This window comes from Castanea sativa, chromosome 6 (assembly GCF_040712315.1).
Source record: "Castanea sativa cultivar Marrone di Chiusa Pesio chromosome 6, ASM4071231v1".
NCBI classification, from domain to species: Eukaryota; Viridiplantae; Streptophyta; class Magnoliopsida; order Fagales; family Fagaceae; genus Castanea; species Castanea sativa.
This window is the reverse complement of record NC_134018.1, coordinates 46,187,160-46,199,525: the sequence shown is the minus strand read 5'-3', so window position 1 is coordinate 46,199,525 and position 12,366 is coordinate 46,187,160. Positions and strand designations below refer to the sequence as shown.

At 38.2% G+C, this 12,366-nt stretch overlaps 2 protein-coding genes across 3 annotated transcripts; one reads left to right on the top strand and one right to left on the bottom strand.

The window, feature by feature from the left end:
* LOC142640513 (thylakoid lumenal 15 kDa protein 1, chloroplastic) lies at positions 1–3,929 on the top strand. Its single transcript, XM_075814644.1, has 8 exons — positions 1–132; positions 236–379; positions 593–688; positions 809–881; positions 1,317–1,378; positions 1,676–1,757; positions 3,478–3,538; positions 3,639–3,929. Exons 1-8 carry the CDS (start codon positions 40–42, stop codon positions 3,688–3,690), a joined length of 663 nt encoding a protein of 220 aa, XP_075670759.1. The 5' UTR covers positions 1–39; the 3' UTR covers positions 3,691–3,929.
* Positions 3,930–4,644: 715 nt separating this feature from the next.
* LOC142640370 (ARF guanine-nucleotide exchange factor GNOM) lies at positions 4,645–11,120 on the bottom strand. 2 transcript variants are annotated; one of them, XM_075814429.1, is made up of 3 exons: positions 10,953–11,120; positions 9,004–9,824; positions 4,645–8,905 (listed from the first exon to the last, which is right to left on the bottom strand). In XM_075814429.1, exons 2-3 carry the CDS (start codon positions 9,730–9,732, stop codon positions 5,225–5,227), a joined length of 4,410 nt encoding a protein of 1,469 aa, XP_075670544.1. In that variant the 5' UTR covers positions 9,733–9,824; positions 10,953–11,120; the 3' UTR covers positions 4,645–5,224. The 2 variants fall into 2 exon arrangements, with proteins under 2 accessions (XP_075670544.1, XP_075670545.1); XM_075814430.1 differs by having other exon boundaries at positions 9,004–9,783.
* Between the last annotated feature and the right edge of the window lie 1,246 nt (positions 11,121–12,366).

Here is a 12,366-nt window from a genome sequence, read left to right as displayed (position 1 = left end):
AGTACACACACACACACTTCACATTCTTTTCTGGTGGCAATGGCTATTCCAATTCTCAACGTTTCCTTCAAAATCCCACTCTCACTCTCACATAATTCTTGCGCTACTCTCTCGAGCTATCCTGCGCCTCAGGTACACTACACTACACTACGCACCCTCTTTAAGCTTAATTTGTTTATTACCTATACAACCGGCGCACGTTAGCTAATTCTTGTTGGTTTGTGGAGACTGACAGGTACAGTTAGTGAAGAAGGTTGTAGAAGTACAAGGTTGTCGGAGAAACCCAATTGTGTGTTTGGGTGAATCGGTCTCTAAGGCAAGCCTACTCGCTCTAGTTTCCGCTTCTCTGTTATTTGCCGATCCGGCACTTGCTTTCAAGGTAGGTAAATAATTTCACTTTAGCCACGTGTAAATAAAATAATTGCATACTTTTATTTAACAAATTTCACTTGTGAGTGATCCACATTTTCTATAAACCCGTTCATTATTCATTGTCACCACCACTTTCAGTATGTTGTGAAATTGGGCGTGTCGGCGGTGTTATTGGTAGCATTAATGTTGTTTGTGATTTGGTGGTAATTTTTTTTTAAAGGGTGGTGGTCCGTACGGGCAAGAGGTGACGAGAGGCCAGGATTTGACTGGGAAGGACTTTAGCGGGAAGACATTGATCAAGCAAGACTTCAAGACGGTCTAATTTAATTTTATACAAATATTTTGCTGGCAATGGCAATGGCTTTGCCATTTACCATATATGTTAGTGGTTTTGTTTTATTTAATTAATGTGCAATATATTGAATTGGTTTTTCAGTCTATATTGAGGCAAACGAATTTTAAAGGTGCAAAGTTACTTGGTGCAAGCTTCTTTGATGCTGATTTAACAGGTTTAATTTTCTTATTGTTTTCTTCTACTTATCTTGGGTAGCCCAAATTTGGCCAATGTTTAGTAACATATGAATATAAATAATTTGACATGATCAAAATTCACCTGATATAACTTTTTTGGCAATGATGATGATCATGTTTGCCAAATAAGTGGAGGTTACATGTTAAGGTTGCGTAAGAAGGTTTTAGCAAAGGGCAAGCATTTGGTGCGTGAGCGCGAATGCAAGGGAAAATTATCTCATGCAGCAGCTATATGCATCCCGCATCTCACAACACGTAGATGTGTATAGTTGATGCATGAGATACCGTCTTGTATGCTGGGAAGTTGAAATTACATTGATAAACTATGTGTCTTAGAGTTAAAAACAAACTATTCGATTGTAAATTTATAGTGAATTAATGTTTTATCTACTATTTTCTTTCTATATCCAAAGGGGCTGATCTTTCAGACACTGATCTCAGAGGTGTAGACTTTTCATTGGCAAATGTTACAAAGGTAATGATTATTATTCGATTTTTTATTTTATTTTTTATGTGTGATTCAATTTCTTGGAAAGTATTAATTGTTTGTAGAGTCCAGGAAATCTATTTGGTATGCATTCCTGTTATGCATGTAGAGTTAATGGAACAGGGCCAGCCTGCAGACTTTTTTTTACAGTGGATTATGCCTTCTTTAACCAGTTTGTTTGAAGCTTAGAAAAAGCCCTTGACACAAATCCTTAAAAGCTGATAATGTTTCCACTATACCTCTTACAAAAAATAGATTAACCTAGCAAATACGCTTTTTCTGCAGGTAAATTTGAGCAATGCTATCTTGGAAGGTGCACTTGTTACTGGCAACACATCTTTCAAGGGATCAAATATAACAGGAGCTGGTATGTGGAAACACTGCTTAATGATATTTTTCTGAGAATTGATGTTTTAACTTTTAAGGGGGTTGATCTCATAGGTATTCTCTTTTAGTATTAAGAGAATATCACTATGTGCAGTTAATCAAACCTAGGGAACCAACTTGTTTATAATTCAGATATGTCATCTACTAATTGTCATGAATCATTCTTTGTCTAGTAATTTACTGAACTTTCTGAATATACTAGCTAGATTCCCAGCAAAATATGCTGGCTCGATATGTATACATCCCATGAAGGCCAGCACTAATTTTCCAGTGCTATCTAAGCTGCTTAGATTTTGTTACAGAAAAAATAATTTGTAAGATCTTTTGACAGAGATTATTAAAAATACTAGATTAATATAAGGGGGCAAAAGCAAGAGATTAGCTTTTAAAAATAGGAAGGTCAATGCAAAATTATGTGGCAAGTCATATGCATACTAACAACATGGCTCGTGCTTTGCAACCCAAGGCAACTCAACAAAAGCTTTCATATAAACAAGGTTGGTTACTTAAGTTCTTATTTGCCAGTCAGCTCCGCATATGTAAATCAAGTTCACCAAAAGTGTGAAGACTTAAGGCTTTTCTTGTGTGAATGTTGAGACATTTAATGGAAATGAAATATACTTTATATATATTAGTTTTGATGTGGGGCTTTAGGCTAATGAAATGAATAATTTTCAAGTTTTTTCATGATCTTTTGAACATGGTCTACTTTTAAGAGCCACTTTGTACTATAATCCTACTATGTATGATGACTTGGGATGCCACAAACTCATAAGTTCATTGTTCACCTTGATGATGTTTCCACCCATTTGTTTTTTTAATGACTAAGTGATATTATTGATAAAAAAAAATCAAACTAGAAATACAAACACCAATTCTCAGTAGGGAAACCTGCTACTCCAACAGCACAGGGTCAGAACACCAACCCTAACCTGTTCTAGCGCTCAAAACAGTGAAAGAAATGTTCCACTTACTACATAAGACCCTATAACAATGTGAATTGGTCACTGCTTTGCAACTACCTGCACGCAACCTCACATAATTTTTGATCTGTTGCATTAGAGCCTCCTCGAACAAGATTCTTCCATTAAACACTTAGCATTTCTCTGAATCCAAACATGATACATTGATGCAGCCCAAACTAGTTTAAAAGGGAGGATTTGAACCCTCTTTTCTGCAGATTAGTTAAGGGGAATTATTAAGAACTTCAGTCCAGGTGAAGGTAACTTGATTCTCACCACCCAAATGCAATAGCTAAGACCAAATTCTGCATGCAAATGAACATTCAAAAAACAAATGGTCATGGCTCTCCAACATGTTTTTGCAATACACAGCATATCTCCATCATAACCCTTTTTGACAAGCCTCACCAAGTTGACATTCTGTTTCGAATGTCTAGCTAGCAAATGAATGAATGTTTGGGAATGACTATATGATGCCAAATGAGCTTTCACCAATCCACCACAGCATGTTTGAACCTAATTCAATTCCAAGCAGAGTAGCAAGTGAATCTTCCATTTTTTCCTTCCCGCTTAAAATTTCTTGTACTAATGAGTAATGCCAATATGGAAAATGTGCTTGAGCTTTAACATTCCGTGGAAAGAATGTGGAATGTTTGCTTGCCTAAAATATGAGCTTAGGCCAATCCTGTTATGAGGTAGTTATTTATTTTTTGTTTGATTTGCCTTGCATGTGGTCAGACTTCACAGACGTGCCCTTAAGAGATGATCAACGAGAATACCTTTGCAAAGTTGCAGATGGGTAAGATAAAATTCTATACATTTGCCTTCTAAAATATTAAATATGCTTTGTTCATACTTAAACCACTTATTTATTTATTTATTTATTATTATTGAATCAGGGTGAATCCTACAACTGGAAACCCAACACGTGACACACTGCTTTGCAAATAGAATTTTATTGCTCCCGTAAACATTATATTTTAACAGAGGGGAGAGGCTTTGCTGCATCTGTAAGAGCTGCAGCTTTCATTTGAGTTGAGTTTGACATCTTCTGATTTATTGTAGCTATTGTATAATATGTTGTCAATAATAGCATCATCCAGTCCCTTCATTTATTTTAATGGCAAACGTGTGACATACATTTGAATGAATATCTACCATAAATCAGAATTTTTATTTTTATTTTTTTATTTTTATATATCTTCTTTGGTGCTCTGGATTCTGTACCATATAATAATGGTTAGACATCATAGATGGTCTGCTTCCATATCCAATTCCAATCAGATGGTTGGGTCTTTTCCATTTCCAAGTTCGGGGCCAACTTATAAGTAGATGCTGTACTAACTTGACCGTGACCCATCTGTCTTGGACAGCTCTGGACTTGGTTGGCAAGATTTGTAGATCAAGTATGGTTTGATTAGCATTAGAAATGTATTCATTCACTCTACCAATGACGTTGTAGTTTAATGGCATTACCCAATTCTTTCATGGAGGAGAAACTGAGTTGAATGAATTTCCCACACTTATTCTAAGCAAAATAAGTACTCGGTCACTCGTGCCAACTCCACAAGCAAAATGACTAAATGAGAACAGATTGGAAAATCCGACATTCGGTCTATAATTATATAGTTTTGGTTATTTCTCTAGGCTAAAGCCTCTGGGGCCATCTAAGAATTCCTTTTCTCAAAATCTGAATTTGGGAATTCATTAAAAAAAAAAAAAAACTTTAAATTTGGAAGACTTGCATCATAAATGTAATGCTGCTGCAGGTGCGGTAAACAATGATTCATCAACTGACCACATTTGCAGGATAAAAACGCGAGATGCTTAATTCACTAACATTGACAACTTGCAAGTCTTGGGATGCTGAAGAATTGTTCATATCATTCATGGCAGTTGGAAAAGTTTTAGGCCTAACAACACTTAAAAGAGTATCATGCTGGGTAAAATAGTACTTATAAGTGAGAAGTAGCAATTTTAAGTTCTGTACATTAATGAGCAAGCTAACAGATGACTTACATTCTATTACATTTCTGGATTGAATCCATTCCTTCCCCTCAAGATTTTCAAAATAACCAAAGGAAGGGGGAAGGAAAAAGGTTAAATTCTCAGCCTAATTAGCAACCTACTAGAAGCCTAGAAACTATAATACCATGCTTAGAGAAACCCATATTTTTTGCAAAAAAAAAAAAAAAAAGCACTGTAACAAGGTCTCCTGGAGGCAAAAATGAGAAGGAACACCAACTGGAAAGAAATCAAGATAAGTACCAGCAAACTGACCAACCTGCCAGGGCACCTCTCCTTCCAAGCCAATTCACATCTAGCAGTTCCAACCAAATTTAAGATATGGTCTATAGCTTCTGTAAATTCAAATTTCTTAACAAAGACCATCTGCTAAGTAATGGCTCAGTGCCCATGATCATGTGTGCTTATTAACATTTCATTAACAAGATAAGTCCCGGCTGCCAAAACACTGTACAATATGCTAGCCTCTAATCCCAGCACTTTCAGAGGCCACTGTTTCATTTAATGGACTAGACCCCGTTTCATCAGACACTAGACCTCCCCCTATTTGACTATGCTTATGCTGTGATGGCTCCAAATCTTGGTCAGGGAACACCTCAGATTGCAATGACAGAGAGATGTTATTTACATGCAGCCATGTTAGTTCCCACAAGCTATCTCCACCTAATGCACTCCTCTGCACAAGGACACCTCTTGTTTTCATTACAAGCAAAGTGTTCTTAAGGAGCTCGGGAACTAGCTCATGAAGCTTCTCACTCCTCTTCCCTCTAACTTTCACATTCATATATTTTTCCATTCGGCTGAGAACACCCAACCATAGTTTGCAGAATATAGTTAACTGTGAGAGGTCATGGAGTAACTGTAAAAACACTTTTGACAAGAGTTTCATGGCAAAGATGAGGGTGCCTTCCATATTTCGGTAGTCCTTTTGGGATTGACCTTGTGCAATTTCAAGCAAGTCATCAAGCACTGTGAAGATCACCATCTCAAAACACTGTAACCACAAACTATGTGGAAGGTGGATCTCATCCACTCCTGTCAGACACTTTTGCAATGACAATAGAGCATGATTCCTAACCTCTTCTCTCTGGTCCAAACAAACTTTCCTCAATCCCTGCACAAGCCTCAACCACATCTCCCCAATATCCTGAGACATTTTCAGAGCCTCTTCCACCCCCATTGCTTCCTTGGCCTCACTTGCCCACCTTGCTAAACAATTAACAGAGCCCGCCATAAGATCCAATGCACGCACAGACCTTTCTGCCTGTCCAACGCGAGACTCAGCAAACTGCCTTGAGGCATCCACACAGAGCACATAATTGGCTGGCAACAAGTGAGCTCCATCAGACATTATGAACAACAGTGCATCAAACCCTGCTTCAGAAGCTTCTAGGTGTCGAGCCGTGCTAGAAAGTAGAGATGTAATTGTGCGCCACCCAAATGGGGATCTGATGTGAGAGGCATTTGCCTTCACAAGGCGACTCACTTCCTGTGTAATCTGCTCACAATATGTATCGGCAACCCGGGCATCAAGCTTCAAAACAAGTTGTAGTGACTTTAAAAGTTCATCAGAAAGGTTCTCTTTATAGGGAAGCAGCCGTTGGCAAATACGGAGGACTCCAAAAACAGCCTTCTCTACCAGGGCACAAACAATTACAGTTGACTGGACAATATTGGCTATGTGCTCATAAACACCCTGCCAAAGAAGCACAATCCTGTCCCTGTTATTCAGGGTAATAGCAATGAGCAGCTCCAGGCAGAAAACTGCAGTATCTTCATCCTCAGGAGAGCTGTTCCCTTTCTGAGGTCGCCCAGCAGCCAACATGAGTGCTTTTGCAAGCTGCAATAGAGATTCAGCCTGCAGAAACTTGCTCTCGGTAAATATGCTGTCAATGTGGCATTTTTGAATTGTTTGAAGGGTGCGTTGATGCGCAGCAAGTTGTTGTTCAGTAGGTTGGGACCTTGGCTCCTCTGTATCAAGAGATAAGAGCTGACTAAACCGGCCCATCAATCCAGAGGATCTCCTAGGAGTACCCATGGATGGCATATGAGCTGAAGATAAAGAATTCGGGAGTGGCTTCCCATGCCCAGTGTCAGTAGAGAGTTCAGATTCATCAGCTGCATCACTGGCCACACGAGCTGGAAGAAGACCGAGCTTGTGCAATCTTAAGATGCAATCCAAAATATTTCTCCAACCAGTGCGGATGTAATCACCGTAATTATTGGCAATAGTGAAAACTGCCACCGTTGCCTTTCTTGCTTTCGTATCATCACCAAAGGCTAGCACAGGTTCCTCAGCAGATGATGGATTCATGAGGGTTGTGAATTTACAGAGAGATACAACCAGATCATCCAGCACATCTTCAAGATGATGGCATGCTGAAATCTTTGCGACAGCTAAGAATCCATCAATACATGTTTGGTAAACCTCTTCATGTTCTGCATGATCAAATACCACAGAGATCGCGGCAATTGTTGGGCCTGACATTATAGCAAACATATCACGGTCAAGGTAGGCTCTGGAATCAGATACAATGAATGGAGCGGTTTTTTTGGATTTGTGCATTAGGTCAATCCACCGGCTTGGGGTCATTTCTGGAAAACCAGCACCTTGCTCTGGGGTTGTGCGGATCTCATTCTTGCAAATTGAGTGGTACAGCTCTGACAGAAAATCACGAGGTAGGTCATTGCCTCCGTTGATGTGCCTATTATTCCGGATGAAATCCTCTTCGGTCATCTTTTTCTTCACCTGTATATTGTGCTGATCTGTATTGAGCATAATGAGTGAATATGATAATAGCAAAGCGGCATCCTTGTTAGCTAGAATCTGTGGCGATTGTTCATAGTATCTCTCTGAGAATGCCTCAAGTACCCTTTGTATTTTTTGTGATTCTCCAGGTAGACGGAAGGTTTCCAAAAACAGCCGCAATGCAGTATCCAAATTCATGTCTTGGAAATCAAAAGTCCAAGCAAATTCATGAAGAACCTGAACACAAAACTCATCATGGTTTCCCAGGAAATCACCAACAAGATTCTTATCCAACCCAGCAGTATACCTGAAAAAGCAGGCTACACTTTGGGGGTCAAGTTTGTCAGGCAAGAGATGTGTTCCTTGGAGAAACTCCAGCCCTTTCTTGGGGTCACGATTGAAGTGATCAGCTCCAATCATCAACCTTCTCTTGATGTACTTCCTTCGGCGGACAAATGGAACCCAATGACGAGTATCACTGTAGTTGTCACACTTCACCATCCAAAATGGAGTATACTCTTCAAGGTTCACTGGAGAGTTTTCTGAACCAACCAAGCCATTGCCTATCCTCTCGGCCATTCCCTGAATAACAGCAATAAGACCATCCAAAGCAAGGATGTGCATTGATGACAAAGGGCAGTTCACTGGAAATGCACTTTTTGACAACAGATTAGCAAGATCTTCAAAGATATTACTGCAAGTTATGTCACAATCTAAGTTAGCATACATCTCTACCATAAATGTTTTCTGCCTGCAGAAGTCAACAAGAGCCTCCATGGCAACCTCCTGCTGCTGGTATGTAGCCCCATATCTGCTTTGTGCAAGCCTCAAAATCACACAAGAAAAGAAAGCCTCAAGCTGTAATTTGAGTTCTGTTCGCAGATGATTATACAGATTGAGAACCATGCTGCACACCATTGAAAGAATAAGTGGACTCAATGACAAGCCAAATTGCATCAAATTACGGAATAATTCATCCTGAATCAAACTCAATAGCCTGGGATGACGGCGAATGGAGGGCCCACCCAATTCTATAGCCGAATTGATCAAACCCAGTGAAAAAAGAGGCCCATCTTCATCAAATGATATAGTATTTGATCTGGGGCCCATTCCCATATGCTCATTAACATTTAATGAAGAACATAGGAAGTTAAATATTTCCACCATGCAGGGGACCCCGTATGGCCCAGTCATCATATGCAAGTCATATGAAACTGCCTCCTTTCCGCCACCAGACCCACCAATGTTTTCATCAATTGCAGTTGCAACTAAACCCATGGAAGCATTGGAAGCAAAATTTGTGGATAATGGCTGACCATCATAATCAGAACTCATGTTGCCATTCTCAAAATTTCCACTCCCTAGAGTATACTCATTATTGAGCCCGCCAATCTGCACCCAAAATAAAAAGAAAATAAAAGAATTATACTCTATGTCAGAGAAAAACGAGACATTGCAACAGGAAAATAGGAATGAAAATGCACTTATACCTCCTGTTTGATGGTATTTCCGCCATTTATATGTTCCGTGTTCTCAACATCAGGGAGGCGTGAGAATATACACCTAAGAAGCTCGTGCATTGTGTGGCGAGCAATACGTTGCAACAACTCACCTTTTGATCCTGCTTGGTGAACTATTCGATAACAAGTATTCACTATCGTGCAAACATGCTGATTACTCAACATAACAGATGCTTTAATTTTCATACAAGCTAGAAGAACCTGTAGTATCTTCATCAGTACCACTTCTTCTGACGCAGGATCAGTCACCTCAAATCGGCAGCTAGTGACAGCATCAACTACCAAGTGCATAGCATCGTCAACATTTACAGTATTTTGGTCAATCACATCAAGACTTAAAATCTTGTGGACAGATGACAGAGCAACACCAGTGATTGGTGCACCAGTTTCTTCTGACTGAATCACATCCAGGAAAGGCTGGAGGTACAAGGCAGGGTTGATAGCATGCCACGGATGTTGCCATGAAAATATTTGCTTCCGTAATGCCTTCAAAGACTGAATTAGAGAGTTCTCTAGCTGATCATCACCTGACATATAACGACCCCCCCATCTTACATTTCTCCTCATGACTGCCAATACAGCACCTACCTCTGAATTAATTGTGCATGCCAGAGTAGCTTTATTAGAATAGTTCACATCACAGTCCTCAGGTTCCTCCTCAATTGAATTAATTCCAGTTTGCAGCTTTAGACGCCCCATTTTTCAACAATATTTGTTGTATAGAACCTGAGGTCTACCCTTCTAAATCAACTGCTACAAAAAGATGACAGAGGAACCTAAGCAAAGCATACCTACATAGAAAAAACCAAGACATAATTTTCATGGATTTTTCACATACTAAATAAGTTAGCATGAAGCAAACTGCCAAACATTCCCAAACAAATCAATGAGTTCGGCATTCCTTTTTTTTTTTAACCTACCTTATTTGTTGGCAACCGAGACAAAAATGTGCCTTTAAGTAAACAACTTAGTTTATTTGCTTATATGTCAAAAGGCGGAACAAAAGTGAATTTAAGCAAATAAGCAGACTAAAAATGGAGGACGTCAAATGCACAAACTTCTCAAAATCTACCATCACTAGTGTTCTGAGGTAAAAGTGTAACTAGCAAGTTAGCTCAATGTTTTATACGCATAAACATATAATAAAAACGACCCATCTAGCTAACTCCAAGCTTCTTCTTCTTCTTCTTCTTCTTCTTCTTCTTTTATTATTATTATTTTTCAGTGGAGGCCCATTGGGTCAGCCTCTGGGATACACAACGGGAGTTACCCATCACTGGCGCGACAAAAGACTTTACCAGTTAAGCCAACTCACACCCAGTGCGTGTTTGCCAACAAATTTTTCTTTTACCTTATTTGTTTTTATACAGTATTTTTTTTTTCCCAAGTCTTAACTCTTTCTAGTTACAACCACACTACATTTTTATCATCACACCATTGAACTTCTAATTCCACTCAAGATTTCACAAATACCCACAAACTTCATACACTTAAAATTCCTAGTGATCTCAAAATACTAAAACCCTAATCAAAATTATCCAAGTCAAATCCTCCTACTCAAAACACAAACACAAAAACACACACACATAAATCTATAAATATTGCATGCACAAAATTGAGATCCAATTTTATTTTCAACACTATTAGCCAAAACAGTGAATGAGCTAAGAAAAAGTAAAACGGCAGATCGTTCCGCCGTATGGTGGTCTAGAAAATGCTGCTCAACCAAGTCTAATACGAGTGTTTGGCTTAGTTCAAAAAAAATAAAAGTCAATTTTTCCACTGCAAATTAAAATTCCTCAAAAATAAACATAAAAAACTAAGATTCGGAATTGCATTTTCTTTTGCAGCTAGGAATAGCAGTAGAGAAAAGTAGTTTGAGCAAGAACAGTAGAGATCGATCAAGGAAGTGAGCGTACCTTAGCGGATCCAACGTCGGAGATTCGTCCGGGAACTTGGGAGAGAGAGAGAGAGAGAGAGATTTGGGTCGGAGCGTGGAAAAAGCTAAGGCATACCGAGGGAAATGAAATTTACGAGGGAAATTTGTGGGAAAAATGAATTCCCTGGAAAATAATGTTTACATCGAAAAATAAAAATCGCAAGAAAATAGTTTTTTTTCTTTTTTTTCTTTTTTTTAACTTTACTTTATATCCAAAAGGACAAAAAAGTAAGCAAGGAAATGTGTGAGTGTGATATTTTTCTTTTTAAAGACATGGGAATCGTCGTCGTTTTGACTTAAAGCGGCGTGCTCTTTTTTTTTTTTTTTTTGTAAGTATTTGTAGTGGCGAACTTTTATCATGCTTGTTAAGGCGGGATGTTTTGACTCAGAAGGATCTTTTTTTGTGACAATTTTGACGGATTAGGATCCGGTGCAATACCCCACCAGGTGCAATTCTCTCACAATTTTTTTTTTTTTTTTTTTTTTTACATTTCAGTTTTCAAACTTTTACTTTTTAATTTTTTTAAAAAAACTTTTTTTAATTAATAGTTGAGATTGAAAGTTGTTTTTTGCAACTAACTTTTAATCTCAAACATTAATAATAATTGCATCAGGTGCAATATTCTAAGTATTACATTTGATCTCAGTCCACAAACGTGTTACTAAAGTTACTTGTACAAGTAGGTAAGGTTTGCTACAATATGTGTTAAAAGGATTTTTTTTTTTTTTTTTTTTAAGAGGGGAGAATTATTATAAGCTTAAGCTCAATTGTATGGCGGAGAATTTGAGATGAATTGTGAGTTTCAGGTAGTCCTAGTGATTTAATTTTTTTAATCATCAAATAAAAAATAGATATATATAGTTTGATACCTTAAAATGATAACAGGACTGGCACTGGGCATTTTGGGGACTTAGGCGAGAACTAAAATGGAGTCTCTTTTTATATATTTATGTATTAATTAAATTAATATTTATTTAATATTTTTATATCATAATATATTTCATTTTAAATCTATTTTCCTTGCCCTTTGAGATGCAAATTGACTAATTAAATTTTTATATTCAAGTTCTTCAAAAATCTCATTTTTAATCAATAATATAGCTAATTCACTTAATCTTTTTGGGAAATTTTCGATCTTAGATATGATTTAATTAATTTTAATTTTGAAAAACTTCTTTCTGCAAAAGCAATAGGATCAGGTATTAGGGGTGAGCAAATCATCACCAGAGCCGAGCCAACCAACCGGCGCCGATGAAACCGTCCCGACTCTAGCACCGACAGAATGAGCCGAGGCCGGCGTTTGAACTTCACCCTCCGTTCCGATTCCGGTGCGATGCAATCACCGGATTGAGAAATTCGAAATCGAGACAATGCCGAACCGAACCGATACAAG

What these genes read in the sequence shown, in the direction of transcription:
- LOC142640513 (XM_075814644.1), top strand. Translation starts at nt 40, where the DNA reads ATGGCTATTCCAATTCTCAACGTTTCCTTCAAAATCCCACTCTCACTC. An exon ending in TCAAGCAAGACTTCAAGACG is followed by an intron (nt 689 to 808) that starts GTCTAATTTAAT and finishes TTGGTTTTTCAG; the next exon opens with TCTATATTGAGGCAAACGAA. An exon ending in ATCAAATATAACAGGAGCTG is followed by an intron (nt 1,758 to 3,477) that starts GTATGTGGAAAC and finishes GCATGTGGTCAG; the next exon opens with ACTTCACAGACGTGCCCTTA.
- LOC142640370 (XM_075814429.1), bottom strand. Translation starts at nt 9,732, where the DNA reads ATGGGGCGTCTAAAGCTGCAAACTGGAATTAATTCAATTGAGGAGGAA. An exon ending in GAAATACCATCAAACAGGAG is followed by an intron (nt 8,906 to 9,003) that starts GTATAAGTGCAT and finishes TTTTGGGTGCAG; the next exon opens with ATTGGCGGGCTCAATAATGA.